The sequence below is a fragment of the Crocodylus siamensis genome, chromosome 2 (genome assembly GCF_052110815.1).
Source record: "Crocodylus siamensis isolate JL-2025a chromosome 2, ASM5211081v1, whole genome shotgun sequence".
Lineage (NCBI taxonomy): Eukaryota > Metazoa > Chordata > Crocodylia > Crocodylidae > Crocodylus > Crocodylus siamensis.
This window is the reverse complement of record NC_143396.1, coordinates 221,012,710-221,031,925: the sequence shown is the minus strand read 5'-3', so window position 1 is coordinate 221,031,925 and position 19,216 is coordinate 221,012,710. Positions and strand designations below refer to the sequence as shown.

The 19,216-nt window shown below is 46.7% G+C and overlaps 1 protein-coding gene across 1 annotated transcript; it reads right to left on the bottom strand.

Moving 5' to 3' along the window:
* NDUFS3 (NADH:ubiquinone oxidoreductase core subunit S3) lies at positions 1–19,188 on the bottom strand. The gene is made up of 7 exons (XM_090033157.1): positions 19,067–19,188; positions 15,715–15,780; positions 14,554–14,651; positions 14,167–14,316; positions 2,628–2,753; positions 2,075–2,194; positions 1–261 (listed from the first exon to the last, which is right to left on the bottom strand). The coding sequence occupies exons 1-7, from the start codon at positions 19,110–19,112 to the stop codon at positions 94–96; spliced, it is 774 nt and encodes a 257-aa protein (XP_089889283.1). The 5' UTR covers positions 19,113–19,188; the 3' UTR covers positions 1–93.
* Positions 19,189–19,216: the final 28 nt, after the last annotated feature.

The following is a 19,216-nucleotide window of genomic DNA, read 5'->3' as shown; positions in this document are numbered from 1 at the left end:
TTTCACCATCAAATTTTAATCTCATAAATATAACGGTAGAACAGGAAGGGCAATTCCACAAGGGAAGGCCCAAGCTCTCTCTTCTTTCTACAGCTATTTCACATCTCCTTTCTTGTCTCCTGCTTCTATTGTTAAGGGTTCTGGAGCTTCACGATGGGCAGGAAATGTCTCCCAGGGACTATTCAGATCAAATTTGCGGAACTCCTGGGATAGTTCCAAAGGCTCTGCAACTATCCGTTTCACCTCATCATCATACCGCACCTGCAACAGCACAAAGGACACAGATTGGTTAACAGAGCTCATCCTGTTCCAGAGGAGCTTAAACTAATATATTAACAATGTGTTCCCAGACTGTATTTGCTAACAGATATCTCACTTCTTATTCTATACTTAGTTACAAGTGAGCCAAACTCTGGTCTGCATCCATAGATGCTTCTCAAGCAAACCTCAGGATGTACTCGGCTTTGGTGAGGCTGCAGCTGGAGTACTGCACCCAATTCTGGGCTCTGCAATTTAAAAAGGACGTGAAGAAGCTTGAGAAAGTCCAGAGGACAGCCATATGCATGATCAAAGGGCAAGAGAACAGGCTCTACGAGGAGAGGCTGAGAGCCATGGGACTCTTCAGCCTGGAAAACCGCAGGCTCAGGGGTGATCTGGTGGCAGCCTATAAGTATATAAGGGGCGTGCATCAGGATTCAGTGGAATGCCTGTCCACCAGAGCTCCCAAAGGGATGACATGGTCCAATGCTCCAAGACCGTTATAGGCTGGACGTAAGGAAAAACTTCTTTACTGTCCGAGCCCCCAAGGCCTGGAATAGACTCCGTCCATAGTAGGTGCTTGCACCACCTCCGGAGGCTTTTAAGAAATGTTTGGACACTTATCTTGCTGGGATCCTTTGACCCTAGCTGACTTCCTGCCCCTGGGGCAGGAGGCTGGACTCTATGATCCTCCGGGGTCCCTTCCAGCCCTAATCTTTACAAAATCCTACATTTCTTCTGACTCAGTCCTCCCACTACCCAAAAAAATTCTCTATTCCAGTCCCCATGAACTATCAATCCTTCTTTCCTATCTCACCATAAAAACCTTCAACTCTGCTCTTGCTGCTCAAGGGGGTCCCAGTTAACTGCCTTTTTTTACCAGTGAAAATTTTAAAGCCAGACTTTCTTTGTTTGATTTTAAATTTACATTCTTAATTTAAGGCTCATAACACAAAAGAATGAGAAGTGGGCAAAATACAAGCAAGGACACATACGGTTCTGATGCACATCAAGCCTGCCCCTCACTACTTGAGTCCTGATTTCCACCTGCAGATGCCCTTTGGTCCTGACTTGCTGCATACTTGGCTATTTGAACGCTCATCCTTCTCTAAAAACAAAGCTTATGTACCTAATCCTGATATACTGCTCTTCTTCTCCTTTTTTTTTTATCCTGAGATACTCCTCAGCAGGCTTACAATTGTACCAACATATTAGGTGGGCTTGTGACAGAGTCATCTGGAACTAGGCTGGGACCAAATGGACTAATTTCACTTATGTTTTAATTTATGCAAGTATGAGTGTTTGAAGAAGGGTGTGTGAGGAGTGTCACTGAAGCTAAAGATAGTGATTTTGTAGTCTTAGCATTACGTTCTGAAACACTCTGAAACTCCCATAAGGAGTTACTACTGCCTGAAGAATCAACTCAGTCCTTTAGTATCCTCATGACTCTGGAGTTCAATCCTTTGGATGGGGCATTAAAAGTAAAGGGCCCTGTTCTTGTGAGACCGAAAAAGGGAAAAATATCTTGTGATTCTACTGTAATATGAAATATCTGCCCAATGTCTTTCACTTTAATTGCCCTATTATTCAGGGTGCTTCACTACTGCCTTCCACTCTACATGTGGTACATACTGATGGAGCTTGGAGCTATGTAAGCATACATGGTCTGAAGGGCACTAAGGAAATGTAAGTAATTATTAAACCTAGGATCCAGAGACACACTGCAACCACATCCTGACCCTTATGTTTAAACAGGATTTCTAAATGGAGGTTAAAGAAGCTCTCTACCACTGTCTCTAGCCAGAAGCCTTCATACCTCCACGAATCCAGATAGTGGAAAGTCCTTCCGGAAGGGGTGGCCCTCAAACCCATAATCAGTAAGGATTCGCCTTAGGTCAGGGTGATTGGCAAAGAATACTCCAAACATGTCCCAAACCTAAAAGAAAGAGAAAAAAAACAAGTTGAAGAACAAGTCATTTCACCCTCACCCTACAGAGCCATTCCAGTATCCCAGACGCTCAGATCATCCACCACACCTATGAGGTGCCAACCTAAGAAAACTTTTTCCCAAAAAGGCCTGCCCAGAACTTCACTAAGGACAAGACTCCCTTCATCCTAGGGAAAAAAAAAAAGGAAAAGCACATCTTTTTTGGGGGAAGGGCCACATGTCTGGACAGCTGATTTGTAGAATGGCTCTCAGTTTGCAGAAGTGTATCAAATGCTTCCCTTCACCCCTTCCCAAAGGCATCCAGAGAAACACCTCTTTCTCCTGTTCAAAGCAGTGAGGTTTAATCCCAAAAAGCATGACCTCCTCCAACTCCCATATGGACCATGTTCCCAAGCATCTGGGAAAACGTACTGCAGCTCACCTCTCTTTCATACCAGTTTGCTGCCTGGTACACTGGGACTGCTGAATCAAGAGGGGTCAATTCATCAGTGTATGTCTTCACACGTATTCGAGAGTTGAAGTGCAGGGACAGGAGATTGTAAACAATCTAAAATGAATTAAGAAAAGACATCCTCATTTTTATTGGTCTCATATGAACTATACAGAATGATCTTTGTAATAAAATACCGATGTAAGATGCACAGACAAAGGAGATGTTTTCACATAAACTTTCCAGTGAGATCATGCTACCACTTCAACCCTTGCAAGGTAATGGTAAAGTTCAAACCAAGTGTTCGCTGTTGTCCAGGAGAGAGCAATAAGAATGATCATGGGTTTAGAAAGCATGACTTTGGAAGATGGGGCCAGTCATATTGCACCTGAGGATGCTGAGGGAGTTGGCCAATGTGAGTGCAGAGCTGCTAATCATTATCTTTGAAAACTCATGATGGCTGGGAGAGGTTCTGGATGATTGGAAAAGGGCAAATATAGTACCCATCTTTAAGAAAGGGAAGAAGGAGGATACACAGAACTACAGATTGGTCAGCCTCACCCTAGTCCTTGGAAAAATCATGAAGCAGGTCCTCAGGGAATCCATTTCTAAACACTTGGAGGAAAAGGTGATTAGGAGCAGTCAGCATGGATTCAACAAGGGCAAGTCATGCCTGACCAACTTGATTGCCTTCTGTGATGAGGTGACTGGCTCTGTGGATGTAGACGTGATATACTTAGACTTTAGTAAGGATTTTGAAATGGTCTCCCACAACATTCTCACAAGCAAGTTAAGGAAGTATGGGTTGGATGAATGGACTGTGAGATGGATAAGAAACTGGCTAGATTGTCAGGCTTGGAGGGTAGTAATCAATGGCTCTATGTCTAGTTGACAGCTGGTCTCAAGTGCAGTGCTTTAGTGGTTGGTTTTGTTCAACACCTTCATCGATGATCTGAAAGATGGGATGGAGAGCATCCTCAGCAAGTTTGCAGATGACACCCAGCTGGGGCAGGGGAGTTGGGGGCAGGGTAGCAGATATGCTGGAGAGTAGGGCTAGGACTCAGAGAGACCTGAACAAATTGGAGGATTGGACCAAAAGAAATCTCCTGAGGTTCAATAAGGACAAGCACGAAGTCCTGCACTTAGGACGGAACAATCCCATGCACCAGTGCAGGCTGGGGACCGAAAAAGGGAAAAATTTCTTGTGATTCTATGTAATATGAACTATCTGCCCAATATCTTTCACTTTAATAGCCCTAGTATTCAGGGTGCTTCACTACTGCCTTCCACTCTACACGTGGTACATACTGTAGTTAATCAGCAGTTCTTCAGACAAGGACCTAGGGGTTACTGTGGACAACAAGTTGAATATGATTAACACTGGGCCTTGTTGCGAAGAAGGCTAACGGCATACTGTGCTGCATTAGGAGCGTTGCCAGCAGATTGATGGAAGTGACTACTCACCCCTATTCAGCACTGAGGGGCCATACCTGGCATACTGTGTCATTTTTGGTCCCCACCCCCGACTACAAAAAGGATGTGGACAAATTAGAGAGTTCAGTGGAAGGCAATGAAAATGGTTAGGTGGCTGGGGCACATGACTTAGGAGGAGAGACTCAGGGAACTGGGTTTATTTAGTCTGAAGAAGAGAAGACTGAGAGGGGACTTAATAGCAGCCTTCAACTACCTGAGGTTGGTTACAAGGAGGATGGAGCTAGACTGTTCTCAGTGGTGGCAAATGACAGAATAAGGAGCAATGGTCTCAAGCTGCAGCAAGGGAAATTTAGGTTGGATATTAGGAAAGCTCTCTCACTGGGAGGGTAGTAAAGCACTGGAACAGATTACCCAGAGAGGCTGTGGAATCTCCATCCTAAAGGCTTTTAAGACCTAGGTAGTCAAAGCCCTGGATGGGATGATATAGTTAGAGATAGTCCTGCTTTGAGCAGGGGGCTGGTCTAGATGACTTCCTGGAGTCCCTCCAAACCCCAATTTTCTGTGATTTAAGACAGACTAAAGGAACTGCATTTGCTTAATCAAAAAAAATAAAGTAAATGAAAAGGAAAGGAAAAAAAAACCCACATTGATTAACTGTTCTTCGTACACTGGAGGAAGAACAAGAAATCAGGTTAATGTGTAAAAAAGACTGTCACGTCACAGGAGTGGAAGGGACCCAACCCTATGGGACACCGAGTGATATCTGTTTTACCCACTGAAGCAAAACAGGACACATCCCAGCACAGCTGACCCGCTTCATTTGGCGATGTCTGTGTATAACCTGTGTAACCTGTTCTTAAAACCTTCATAAAAAAAACACCAGTCAGAAATACTCTAGGACAGTGTGGACTCAATCTGCAGCCCATGGGCAAGATCTGATGCCCAAAGCAAATGGATCCAACTTACAGCACGGGGAGGGAGAAGGGGGAGAATTGGTGCAGGGTAGGGCAGGGAACACACTGGGCTGCACTGCTCCCTACCATGCTGCCGATCCCCTCTGCAGCCCTCCCTGCTCTCTCCCTCTCCCCTAACCTATTGCAGGTACTGTTTACTGGAGGTAAGCTCTTCTTCCCCCACTTCCTACCTCTGACATTGACAATCACCTCCTTCCTCTCTCTCCCTCCCCCACTGGACACTGGAGTAGAGTGGGGGCCCATGATGCAGCTGGACACCCAGCCTGCTGCTCTAAAAAGCTGCACTCCACTGCTCTAGAATGGTATATGTGATTCTGCTTCAGTGCATGGTGTGAACTAAAAAAAAATTCTTCTTCCAGGCTGTGAAACTTTATAGTGTTCAGGTCCATATACAATGCTGGCTAAAGGGGGTAAAACAGTTTAACTTCTCTGTATAAACTGATAAAGCTGGAGACACAAAAACAGTTATAAATGGGATGCCACTAACCTAGAAAAAATGTTAGGAATTTCACAGTTTTTAGCTAGGTTAGATTATTTAACTGACAGCCAAGGATATAGCTAGCATGGCAAGAAATCCCCAGAAATGAGAAGACCAAATGTTATGGTTGGCTAATTCTGACAGATGAAACAGCCATCCATTTCAGGATACCACTTTGAGTGGTTTTTTGGCAACCAGCTTAGTGCAGGAAAGACAGAATGAGAAGGAATAAAGAAAGATGTCCGTTGCTTTCACCACCATGGTTATGTGGTGGGAACTACAAATCTACCATACCCTGTTCAGTGTCCACTAGCCCCATCCAGAAAGATGTTCTGCCCAAACTGGGCAAGCAAAAGGGGACCTGATGACATCACCACCTCCACAAAGTTGCACAATCCTGGACAACACCTGAAAAACAAGAACCTAAGGTTTCTTCTGTTATTCTATCCCCATTACATTATTTTTTTCCTTGCTCAAGGGTCCAGTCAATCCAAGATAAACCAACTTTTGTGACACTACAAGCAGCTTGTGGCCAAAAAGGATGATTGAAAACAGCATTTTAAATACTAGTAAGTCTTTCACATCTCAAAGCAACCAATAAACACATGTTCTGCAGACAGTTTTTGCATCTTAACAGTTTGCAAGTGAAAGACAGAAGCTGTGCCTTCCTGTGTGAGCATCTATGTTTGCCACAGTCAAAGACCTTCCAGGTGAGATTGTCAGGAGCATCTGGGAGGAGTTAAGTGCCCAAAAGCCATTGGCAGCCAGTGGGAGTTCAGTGCCTAAATCCATTAGACATTTGAAATCATGCCTATTATTTATGAACTAATTTTAAAAACATTTAAGATATGAAAAAACAAAGCAAGGAATTCTCTTTAAAAAGAAAGTTGATAGCTAAATTTAAGTGCTTAAACTGATATCTAACAAGAGGTTTAAATATATATTTTGGGTGGTTATATGGCACTGATTTAATTGCTCCTATAAAAGGGCAGTAACTGCAAGATAGCTAAAATTTAACAGAAGTCAAGACTACAAAGTGAGTATTACTGTTTTTAACAGTTAGCTTGATGCTAAATACTTCAAGCATGAATCACATTTTTTCTGAGGGGGAATAGAGGAGGGGTGAAGAGGGACTATATCACCTTACATCTAAGATAGATGAAATGGAAAAAAGATAATTCTTTTCCAAACTGCAAGAGTTAAAGGATATTCTTCAGCTTACAGAAGCAAAAAAAAATCACTTGGACTGAAACAGACTACTTACTAGTAAACTGAACAAAGACCAGACCCGGGAAGTCAGTAGAAGCAAGTCCATGGATAGATTTAAAATAAAGGAAGGCACCTTTTATCATAGATTTTTAAAAAAACCCTCTGGTTTAACATCTTTGTGGACACTGAGGATAAGTGCCACACTCTAGTACTGAAGGGTGCAAGGCCAGCACCTTGAAGCAGAAGAGGGCTGACGTCAACAGAAAGACAGCAATGACAATAGGAAGGAAGAAGCTTGTGTGGCATTTTCAAAATAAGGCAACAGCACCAGTCCCAGTAAGCAGCAGTGCATTTGCCACAAGGCCCTCAGACTCCCTTTTCCTTACAACACCCCAGGCTCACTTGAATACTATTTTTTACCGTAGCACTTAGGAGACCATTGCCATGGGTCAAGACTCCATTGTGCAGGTGCTACACTGACACAGAAATTATGATGCCTGTAAATGTTATGCTGGTACCGCAGGTACTATGGTCACTCCCTGGCATTTAGCTTTGTGGTGCTCTCTCACTTGCCTGCCACACCTCGATAGAAAAATAGATACATTAAAAAAGAACACCAATCTTCCCAAAATGGCTCAGAGATGTGACCAGATTTTCTTCACAGGGCTCCTACCTCCCCTTCACCCTGTCCTGACCACACATGAGATAGCCTGTACTTTGGTATCATTCCAGGTATTACTTCATTCTCTTCTTCCAACAGGTCTTATAGTCATAAAGAGTTCCTCTGTCCTTTTCCTGTCCTGTTTCCCCAAACCCCAGTAGGATGGGATTCCTCTGCACTCCCCTAGGCTAGAGCTGTTCTCTTTACAGCCCTCTGCAAGTTGAGCATGTGTCAGCTGGCAGCATACCCTCGCTGGCTGGCCCTTTAAATCCTCAGGGTCCCAGCCTCTGCAGACTCCTTGCAGCACTGGTAGCTGCCTGCTGCAGTGACTCTGCCCTCTCCTGGGCTGGGCTGTTCTCTTCACAGCCCTCCATATCACAGCTGGCATCCAACCCTTGCTGGCTGGCTCTTTAAATCCTTAGGGTCACAGCCTCTGTAGCCATCTCACTGCTGTATCGGCACCTGCCTGCTGCAACCTCTCTCCCTGGGTTCTCCCCCCAGATGGAGGAGAGGGGGTGTGCCTTTCACCCTGCTGCTCCTCACTCTGGCATATCCTGCTCTCATGCACACAGGAGAAGACTTCCTCCAGCTCAGTGTTCCTTCTGGACCTCTCCTCTCCACCCAGCAAGTACCTGTGTCTCCAGAATTGCCCTGCTTGCAGATCTGGGCTTGCTCCTTACCACAGATCCTCTCTCTGTGGTTGACCCCTGCCCAGGGGCAATCTGTCTGCTCTTTGTTTCCCTTTTACCTTCTGGCTCCTCCCTCAAGAGCCAATCCATCTTGGCCCTGCTCCCACATACGGCCCTGCTGGGTTCCAGATAGTACTTCATTGGGAGCACCTGGGCTCCTGGTGCTCAGCATTGTCCCACTTTTCCCCCCCATGGTCCAGCTGCAAATAAGTTTTTTTTTTCCTTTGCTCCTGCTGGTGTATCCTCTTTTCTCCCCATAACAGGCACCCTATCCGGTGACCTGTTATAATCCTCAACCCAAGAACTCTTCAGTTGAAGCATAAGATGAAAAATAGATAGTTATACATCGAGAGCTGGGTAAGTACAAGGAAACAGTAAGAAAGGATGCGAGACAAACCATGAATTGGCTCTGAGGGGCTTTCTAGGGATCTCCTACCAAGAATAAGGGGACATGTGAGAGTAAGTACAGAGATGCTTATCTGAATAAACAGCAAAAAGACAATGGAGTCTGGTATTATGGCCTGAGAGAAGACAGGAGTCAGCTTCTCATTTCTGACTGAGACACAACAAGAGTTGGGACACACAGACCTGTATGGCTTGCCATGCAAGGATAGGCTGAGGGACCTGGGACTCTTCAGCCTGAAAAAGAGAAAGCTGAGAGGGGACTTCGTAGCAGCTTACTGCTACATCAGGGCTCAGTGTACAACTGTATACCAGGGCACCCTTGGGGAAAGCCAAGATTAATGGCCACAAACCATTTCAGACTCAACATTAGAAAAAACTTCACAGCCAGGGTGTCCAGACTGTGTAATAAGCTCCCTCCAGAGGTGGTACAATCACCTACCCTGGAAATTTTTAAGGAGACTGGATGGTCATCTTGCTGGGGTCATCTGACTCGTTGTCTTTCCTGCATGGGAGCTGGACCCAATGATCTCGCATCTCTGAGCCTGCAGACATGCCAGCTCCTGCAGGCAAGGGAGGATCATCCACCCCTATACCCCCCAAGAGTAAACACAGAGTGGTCTTCATGGGAGACAGCCTCCTGAGGGGGCCTAATCTGCCACCCTGACCCCCTGGCCCAGGAGGTCTGCTACTTCCCAGGGGCCCACATCAAGGACATAGTAGAGAGGATACCAAAGATTATCATCCCTCCGACCACTACCCTAAGCTCCTTATCCTTATACCACTACTGCTCCTTATCCACACAGACACAAATGACACGGCTTGGAGCAATCCCAGCCAAGTCATAAGAGACTACAGGGCTTAGGGGCACCGGTGGTCTTTTCCTCGCTCTTCCCAGTTGTGGGTCATGGGCTGAGGAAGGGAGAGATGGGTTGAGGTAGTGAACAAAACACTGCAGCGATCGTGTCATTGTGAAGACTTTGGCTTCCACGATCACAGTCCACTTTGGTGAGAGAGGGAGTGGGCTGCTGGGAAGAGATGGCCTCTACCTCACTCCGCTGGGGAGCAGGCTCTTCTCATCCAGACTGGCTGACCTGCTTGACTGGGTTTTAAACTAAGCCCACTGGGGGTTGTGGGGATTATCGCCACTGCTAGCCCGCTGGGCAACCCTTGTAAATCCAGTAGACTGAGGCACTTAAGGTAACCCACCCCTACCTTAGCCCCAGTATGACCTGTGGAGAAGGCAAGGGCCCCCAGTGGGACACTTGCCTGCCTGTACACCAATGCCAGGAGCTTGGGGAATAAACAGGAGGAACTGGTCCTCCTGCTAAACAAGAATAACTACGACCTCATAGGGATAACGCAGACCTGGTGGAATTCCACCTATGACTGGGCCACAGTTATAGATGACTATACCCTGTATAGGTGTGATCATGCAGATAAAAGGGGTGGGGGTGCAGTCTCTATGTCAAGGACAGCTACACATCCCTCCAAATTGACACTGGCACCCAGGAGGGATGACTGGAGTCTCTCTAGGTCAAAATACGTGGGGAATGTGGCTCAGGGGACATCATGGTAGGAGTCTACTACAGACCTCTGAACCAGAAACAGGAGCTGGACCAGGAATTCTCCAGGGAACTTGCTGATGCTGCATGCTCTCAGTGCACGGTTGTCATGGGAGACTTCAACTACCTGGACACCTCATGGGAAAAGCACTTGGCCAAATCCAATCAGTTGCAAAGCTTCCTTATGTCCATGGACAAGCTCTACCCAACTCAAGAAGTCTACGAGCTGAAGAGAGACAAAGTGTTGTTGGAGCTGGTACTGGCCAAAGGGGATGACACAGTCAGCGACCTAAGAATCGATGGAAAGCTGGGTGATAGTGACCACAAGCTGATCACCTTTACTATCCATTGCAAAGCTGGCAAGTCAGTCAGCAATACTGAAGTCCTCGACTTCAGGAAAGCTGACTTTGACAAGCTCAGGAGGCTCATTGTTGAGGACCTATGGGACCATGACTTGACTGGAAGAGGAGTCCAGGAGGAGTGTTTGCTCCTCAAGGGAGTGACCTTGACAGCACAAGGGATGGCCATCCCATCTTGGAGGAAGGGTAGCAAAAGGGCGCAGCAACCCCCTTGGCTCAGCAGGGAACTCAAGGACCTCCTATGCCTCAAAAGAGAGACTTATAAAGGATGGAAGGTTGGAATTACCACCAAGGAGTACTCAGCACTGGTCCATACCTGCAAGAAGCTGATCAGGAAAGTCAAGGCTGCAACCGAGCTCTGTCTGGCTTCACATATCAAGGATAACAAAAAGTACTTTTTCAGATATGTAGGGAGTCGGAAAAAAAGCAAGGGTAAGACTGGGCCCCTGCTGAACCAAACAGAACAGCTGATAACCAATACCCAGGAAAAGGCCAACCTGCTTAATGGGTACTTCGCATCAGTCTTTCATCAGTCCAATGGGACCACCCTGTCTAGCAAGACATGGGACGGCCAGGGTGAGGGCATATTTATATCCAGCATTGGTGTTGTTCTAGTAAAGGATCACCTTGAGAGGCTGGACACCTTCAAGTCAGCTGGTCCTAACAGATTACACCCCAGGGTATTCAAGGAGCTGGCAGGTGTCATAGCTCAACCATTGGCAAAAATATTCGAAAATTCATGGTGCTGGAAGAAGGCCAATGTGGTACCCATCTTCAAGAAAGGGCAGAAAGTAGATCCTGGGAGTTACTCGTCAATCAGCTTGACCTCAATCCCTGATAAGATTCTCACAAAAATTATCAAGGACACTCTTCTGGACAAGCTGTCAGAGGGCAACATCCTAAGGGATAGCCAGCATGGATTTGTTGTGGGTAGGTCTTGCCTGACCAATATCATCTCCTTCTATGACCAGGTGATGCATCACCTGGACAAGGGAGAAGAGATTGATGTCATATATCTGGACTTTAAAAAAAGTCTTTGATCTGGTGTCTCATGAAAAAATTGGCCAACTGTGGCCACAGCTACACCACAGTCCAATAGCTGGGAAATTGGCTCCGAGGTCAGACCCAGAGAGTAGTGGTCGATGGCAATGAGTCATTATGGCGCTTCATAACTAGTGGCGTCCCCCAAGGCTCTGTTCTTGGACTGGTTCTCTTCAACATCTTTATCAACGATGTGGACATTGGTGTCAGAAGCTCACTGGCTAAGTTCATCAATGACACTAAATTTTGGGGCACAGCGTCTACACCTGAGGACAGGCTAGTGATCCAGGCTGATTTGGATAAACTTAGTAAGTGGGCGGGCACAAACCCGATGACGTTCAATACTGATAAATGCTAAGTACTCCACCTCAGGGAAAAAAATCCTGCAGCATACTTATAGGTTCGGCAGTGCTATGCTCGCTAGCACCAAGGCTGAAAGAGACTGGGGGTCATGATTGACTGCAAGATGAACATGAGCCACCAATGCGATGTCACAGCTGGTAAAGCAAACAAAACCCTGGCTTGCATCATAGTTTCTAGTTTCTAGGGTCAGAAAGGACCTGAGTAGATCATCTAGTCCGACCCCCTGCCATGGCAGGAAAGAGTACTGGGGTCAAACGACCCCAACAAGGTGTTCATTTAACCTCCTCTTAAAAACCCCCAGGGTAGGAGCCTGCACCACTTCTCTTGGAAGTTGGTTCCAGACCCTAGCCGCCCTGACGGTGAAGTAGTGCCTCCTGATATCTAACCTAAACCTACCCTCTGCCAGCTTGTGACCGTTATTCCTGGTCACTCCTGGCAGTGCTCGGGGGAACAGGGATTCCCACGATGCCTGCTGATCCCCCCTGACTAGTTTATAACAGGCCACTAGATCCCACCTCAGCCTTCTCTTCTGGAGGCTGAACAGGTTCAGGTCCCGTAGCCTCTCCTCATAGGGCCTGCCCTGCTGTCCCCTGATCATGCGAGCGGCCCTCCTCTGGACCCTCTCCATGCTGTCCACATCCCTCTTGAAGTGCGGCGTCCAGAACTGGACACAGTACTCCAACTGTGACCTGACCAGTGCCGCATAGAGTGGGAGGATCACCTCTTTGGACCTGCTCGAGAGGCATCTGTGGATGCATGACAAGGTACGGTTGGCCTTCCTGACTGCCTCCCCACACTGCCGGCCCGAGAAGCATCTATAGATGAACATAAGTAAATCTCAGGATGTCATCCTCCTGCTGTACTCGGCTTTGGCAAGGCCACAGTTGGAGTAGTGCATCCAGTTCTGGGCTCTGCAATTCAAGGATGTTGAGAAACTTGAGAGAGTCCAGAGGAGAGCCACGCGCATTATGAGACGGCAAGAGAATATGCCTTATGAAGAGAGGCTGAGAGCCATGGGACTCTTCAATCTGGAAAAGCGCAGGCTCTGGGAGGACCTGGTGGCTACCTATTAGTACACAAGGGGTGTACATCAGGATCTGGAAGAACATCGGTTCACCAGAGCGCCCCAAGGAAAAAAAAAAAGGACCAATGGTCATAAACTCTTCCAAGACTTTTAGACTGGATGGAAGAAAATATTTCTTTACTGTCTGAGCCCCCAAGACCTGGAATAGACTCCCTCCAGAAGTGGTGCAGGAACCTACTCTGGACTCATTCAAGAAATGCTTGGATGCTTATCTTGCTCGGAACCTGCGAACCCAGCTGACTTCCTGCCCCTGGGACTTGATGATCTTCGAGGTCCTTTCCAGCCCTAATGTCTATAAAATCTGTGAAATCTTCCGAAGCCCCTTCCAGGCTTACACTGTATGAATCATGACCCAAGAGGCCTGCAAGTGATAACAACTAGCTTCTGTCTGATGTGTGAAGTGTGGGGAGCTGGTGAAGGGATGCAGAGACAATATGACCAAATCAGACAGCAAGTGAACTGATCTTTGCAGCAGCATTTTAAATGAATATGGGAACACAGAAGATAACATTTGTTAAGGTCAGGAAATAGAATATTGAGTAACTGAGATGAGAATCTGGAAGAATTGTGGCTGGTGAAAGGACAGAAGAGGTAAAAGGTCCAAGTGCCCAGTAGGATGGTAGTGTTGTCCACAGTGATCAAGAACGGAGGTAGAAAGAAACCGTCAGAGACTCATTTCTAGCCATCCATTTTAGTTTCAGATGACAGTCAATCATCCAACAGAAGATTATTAGAGACAGTCTGATATCTTAGTCTGGACACAAGGAAAGAGATCTGGGGTAGACAGGCAGACCTGCAAGACATAAGTGTATAGACGGTAATTAATTTGTATTTGTAAATGAGATTACTCAAAGACAAGGTGTAGATGAGAAAGAGATGGCAATCAAGGAAAGAGCCCTGTGGAACCCCCACAAAACCTGGAAGGGATATAAGGAGGAACCCCTGAAGGACAAGTTGACAAAAGAATTAAGAAGGTAGGAAGAGAACTGGAAAAGGACAGAATTGTGGAAGGCAAGGGAGCACCAGATTTCAGTAAGAGCATAGTTAAATGTTTCAAAAGCAACTGACTAGTCAAAGATGATGGAGAAGAAATACTAGTTCCAAAGATCTGATTAGGAAGAAGTCATTACAGAAGCAGTTTCAGCAGAGTGACAGGGGAAAAGCTGGATTGGGTTCCTATTTAACTAGTCCTGCTAAAGGCATATCAGTAGTAGAGCTGATTCCATGCTTACTTGCTAAGGCAACACGAATACCACTGGAATGATCCCTACCTCAAAACGGTTTTGCCGAGTTGGGACATCAACTGCAGTCAAGTCAGCCAAGGATTTGAACTGGGCATTGGTATGATCTCGAAGAAAAGTCAGAACTGGAATGATCCCATCTGGATGGATCAAGATCTCCAATTCATTGAAACAGGTCACCTGAGGAAAGGAACAGAAAGGAAGTTAAGACAGATGTGGCAGGGCATTTAGCAGTTTACTGAATCCAACAGAAGACTTAAGCAAAGAATTTGGAACAGGTGGTCAGGTATCAGGCCAAGGAACTCTCTCAAAGAAATGGCTTCTAATGGCTTCTAATGACTATCATGTTTTCTCTCTCCTCTCAACAAGGGGACAGTACTTTCCTGAAGCTAAAATAATTTGTTTGGTAGTAATTACCTGGACTTGCTGGATGTACTTGGGCAGAATTTCAGCCACATACTCTCCAAAAGCACACAGCTGCTTTTGCTGCACTTCATCCTTTGGTCTAATGGTAGCTGAAAAGAACAATGGTAGGTGAAATGCCATTAGAAAGAAGAGCAACAACATCTTCCAGCCAAAACTAGCATAGGTTAGCTCCTGCTAGCTTAGCCAGAGAACTGTCTCACAGTAAGTAACCCCTAAGGAGACAATTTCTAGGTGAGATAAGCCATCCCTATAAAACCACACTCACAGCTTGCCAAAATGAAATAGTTAACTATGAAGCCCACAAAGAACGTAAGAGTCCAGATTGTGTCAACTAACAGGATGCACAGAACAGACAGGAGACAAAGACTCTGGGAAAAGAGCAAGTTTATTCTAGCGCTCATCCATGAGGTTGCAGACAACAAAATATCCTCTCACCACCAATCTGAAACTGCTCACATCCCATCAGGGATGACCAAATGTGTTTAATACAGTATCAATCAAAAGAGGATGAAAGTGAGAAAGAATGTAGGTTGTTAAACCCTTTAGAAAATGTTTCCCACCAATATCCAAGGCGATTCTAAAGAGGGGCAATCCTCCTCCATCCCCCTTCCCGCCACTGAAGTCATACAGCAACCATATAAAGTCATAAAGTGACCATATATCCCTACTGTTACCTAGAGGGTCTGTTTTCCCTGTGACTGTTTAGCATCTGAGCAATTTCTTGTCAACACCCAAACTATCTTTTAAAATTAACTAATATTTTTAAAACTACAAGATATCTGTTCAAGAGATACTTAAATACAGAATTAAGTTAATTATGTTCATCACTGGAACAGGGTGAAAGAGGTTGATTTTTTTGCTTTTTGTGCAAGTTAACAATAAAGAGTGTTTTATGATAAACTCACTAATTTACAGCAAAAAAAACTGAGAAATATGCACATGCTATTACTCAGTCAGAGCTAGCACTCTGGAACTCTAGCATGCTTTAAAAAAGCACACGTATATGTATGCTCTGCATCACCGCCCCAAAAACGTATCACTGCAAAAACACTGAGATTTTGATAACAAAGACACCTTACTGAGTTATTCTATGAGACTCACTATGTGGCCTCCAGGGGCTGGCAAAATAGTAATGAATTCAGACAGACTTACGACGGGTCTCTGTTGTGGAGCTCTCCAAGCAACGTGCTTGCTGCCACACTGCAGGGCATGTAGCAGCTATAAAGAGAAAGAGCTTGTGTAAAATCATCCATAACCACTCTCCTGCAAAAAATACAAAGCCTTTTTCCCTTCTCTCCAGCAAGGAGTCTCCCTTCTGTTGCCTCCTCTTGGAGAGGTGAACCCCTTTCCCCTCCCCAGCAAATGGGAATGACATCTGGGAGCTTCCATCAATATCAACAGAATCAACTTCATGAACCCAAGAGAAAGCCCCAGTGTGCTCTGCAGACAGGTACAAGTCATCATGGGTGGATACAGGATTTTGAAAAGGGTGGGGCAGGGTGCAAGGTGGCGCAGTGCATCATCATGTATAGCCCAACACATACTTCTCTCCAGTTAAAGAGAAACTTTTGCAGGTTGACAAACAAGACAGACAGACATGGTGCTTTCATAGTTTCATAGTTGGTAGGGTCGATAGGGACCTAAGCAGGTCATTAAGTCCAACCCCCTGTCATGGGCAGGAAAGAATGCTGGGGTCAAACGACCCCGGCTAGGTGATTGTCTAGCCTCCTTTTGAAGATCCCCAGGGTGGGAGTGAGCACCACTTCCCTAGGAAGTTGGTTCCAGCTCCTAGCCACCCTGACTGTGAAGTAGTGCCTCCTGATGTCTAGCCTGAACCTACTCTCAGTCAGCTTATGGCCAGTATTCCTTACAACTCCCAGTAGTGCTCGAGGGAACACTGACTCTCCCATTGCCTGCTGGTCCCCCTTGGCAAGTTTGCAGGTAGCCACCAGATCCCCTCTCAGCCTTCTTTTGTGGAGGCTGAACAGGTTCAGGTCCAGCAGTCTCTCCTCATAGGGGCTGCCCTGCTGCCCCCTGATCACGCGAGTGGCCCTCCTCTGGACCCTCTCGATGCTTTCCACATCCCTCCTGAAGTGCAGTGCTTAGAACGGGACGCAGTACTCCAAATGCAGCCTGACCAATGTTGCATAGAGGGGAAGGATCACCTCCTTGGTCCTGCTCGTGATGCATCTGTGGATGCATGACAAGGTGCAGTTAGCCTTCCTGACTGCATCCCCACACTGCCGACCCATGTTCATCTTGGCATGAATAATGACTTCAAGATCCTTTTCTGCCTCTGTGCTGATGAGAAGGGAATTCCCCAGCCTGTAGGTATGCTGCTGGTTCTTCCTCCCCAGGTGCAACACCTTGCACTTGTCCATACTGAAACCCATCCTATTCTCATCTACCCACCTCTGTAACCTGTCTAGATCTAGTAGCCTGTCCCTCTCTTCTAGCATACTCACTTCTCCCCACTTCTTAGTGTCATCTGCGAACCTGAACAAGGTGCTTTTGACCCCCTCGTCCAAGTCGCCGATGAAGATATCAAACAGTGCGGGCCAGAGATCCGAACCCTGGGGGATCCCACTGCCCACGTCCCTACAGGTCGAAAATGAGCCATCCACCACCACTCTCTGGGTGCGGCCCTCCAGCCAACCTGTGACCCATTTGACTATGTAGGTGTCAACACTGAGTTGCCTAATTTTTTTAATGAGGATGGGATGAGAGACAGTGTCGAAGGCCTTTCTAAAGTCCAGAAAGACTATGTCCACCGTGACACGGCTTTTGTGACCTGGTCGTAGAATGCAACCAGGTTGGTCTGACAGGACCTGCCTCCAGTGAATCCATGCTGATTGCCTCTAAGCATAATCTCTCTTGCTGGTCCCTTGCAGATGTGCTCCTGGATAATTTTCTCAAAAAGCTTCTCTAGGACCAAGGTAAGACTAACAGGCCTATAGTTTCCTGGGTCCTCTTTTCTCCCTTTTTTGAAAATGGAGACCACATTGGCCTTTTTCCAGTCCTCTGACACCTCACCAGAGCACCATGAGTGCCTGTAAAACTGTGCCAGTGGTCCCGCAATGACCTCTGCCAGTTCCCTCAGCACTCTGGGGTGGAGATCGTTGGGACCTGCTGATCTGAACACGTCTAGTCCCTCCATCATGTCTCTTGTTCAGATTTGTGAAACCAAATCTGGCCCCTGTGATAACCCTGAAACTCATGCTAAATTGAGGCCTACACACAAAGTTAAAATACAAAATACTGATGCTAACTGCATAGTGCAAGGGGACGCAAGTTCATGGCAAGGCCATCCAGGAAACAATAATGACCTATTCCTTCCAGCTTACCTTACTATATTCATGGTGATTTCAAGCAGATTCCTAGTTGTCTGGTATGTACCCATGTGAAAGCTCTATCCTTGATTAATTAGTATGGTATATATTTCTCTTGCAATTAACTCATGTTTTGTACAGGAGGAGTCATTCTCCATATATGACAGATGTTGTCTCTTGATTTATTTCTGTTTTGTCTAGTGGTTCCCTTAATTTTCCAAAGATGCTCCCCAAAACCTTGTGTTTTTCCTGGTTATTAATCAGTTTCTTGATATGTTCCAAACTTAGTAGAAATTGATCTCTCATCACTGAGAAGGTCATTCATTCAAACTGGAACTTTCTGATAACCCATAACAGTTTGACTAACAGGATTTTCCTGTCAATTACTGCTTGGGACTCTCTTGATTTACACAACCAAAAGAATGCTTTGAAGATACTGGACTAAGAGTATAAGAACAAAGTGAAAACAGCTAACAGCAAGCACTTCAAGAATGAAAGATCTCTCTAATAAGAACTGCTGCTCCACCCCGGCTATCTCGAGAAGCCGGAAGAAATAGACTGTCTCTCTTGCCATGTTTGGTGAGAAATCATCACCTTACAGCTAATTACTTTGGGTTTGGGCTCATTTGACTTTGAATACTTGTAGTAAATAAAGCCTTTCTATCACTCATCCAGCAAGGTGTTGTGTCACTCCCTAAACTAGTACAGAATCCTAGGTTTTTAATCAGCTCACACCACAAGCATCTGGGCAGCAACCTCGGGATCCCTGGCCAGTCAGTTTAACATCCGAGTTTGCACTGCCAGCCCTCAGCCGAGGCTGACAGCTCATGCTCGGCCGCAACAGAAAAGACAAGCGCTGCCAGAAAAGGTCCATGAGAAGCCAAGGAAAGTGCAGTCTGAGCAGGGCCAAGGGCGCACTGCCACCAAGGAGAGAGGAGCGGATGCACCTGCGCAGAAGAGCAGGAGTCGGGGAATGACCCTGAGCCAGGGGGGCTGCGGCGCCTCCCAGCCGGGAGGTCTGACAGGTATAAAGCGGAAGGGAGGGGAGGGGCGACTGCCCCACTACGCCCTCACCCCAGGCCTGCCTCCCCCCGCGGACTGCCTCACTGCGCCGTCCTCCCCCAGGAGCCCCGCCCTGGCCCCGCCGCGGAGCAGCCGCGCATTCCCCACCTCACCTCGGAACCCAGCCCGGGCCAGGCCCCGCGCCGCCGCCGCCAACATCCCAGCCCAGCCCTGCACCGCGAGCACGGACACACAAGGGCACGGACCGGAAGCGGAAGTTGTCCGCGAGTTTCCCCACGCTGCGGATCGGAAGTGCGGGGTCC

What these genes read in the sequence shown, in the direction of transcription:
- NDUFS3 (XM_090033157.1), bottom strand. Translation starts at nt 19,112, where the DNA reads ATGTTGGCGGCGGCGGCGCGGGGCCTGGCCCGGGCTGGGTTCCGAG. An exon ending in CTCCACAACAGAGACCCGTC is followed by an intron (nt 14,652 to 15,714) that starts GTAAGTCTGTCT and finishes TGTTCTTTTCAG; the next exon opens with CTACCATTAGACCAAAGGAT. An exon ending in CTCGGCAAAACCGTTTTGAG is followed by an intron (nt 2,754 to 14,166) that starts GTAGGGATCATT and finishes AATTCATTTTAG; the next exon opens with ATTGTTTACAATCTCCTGTC.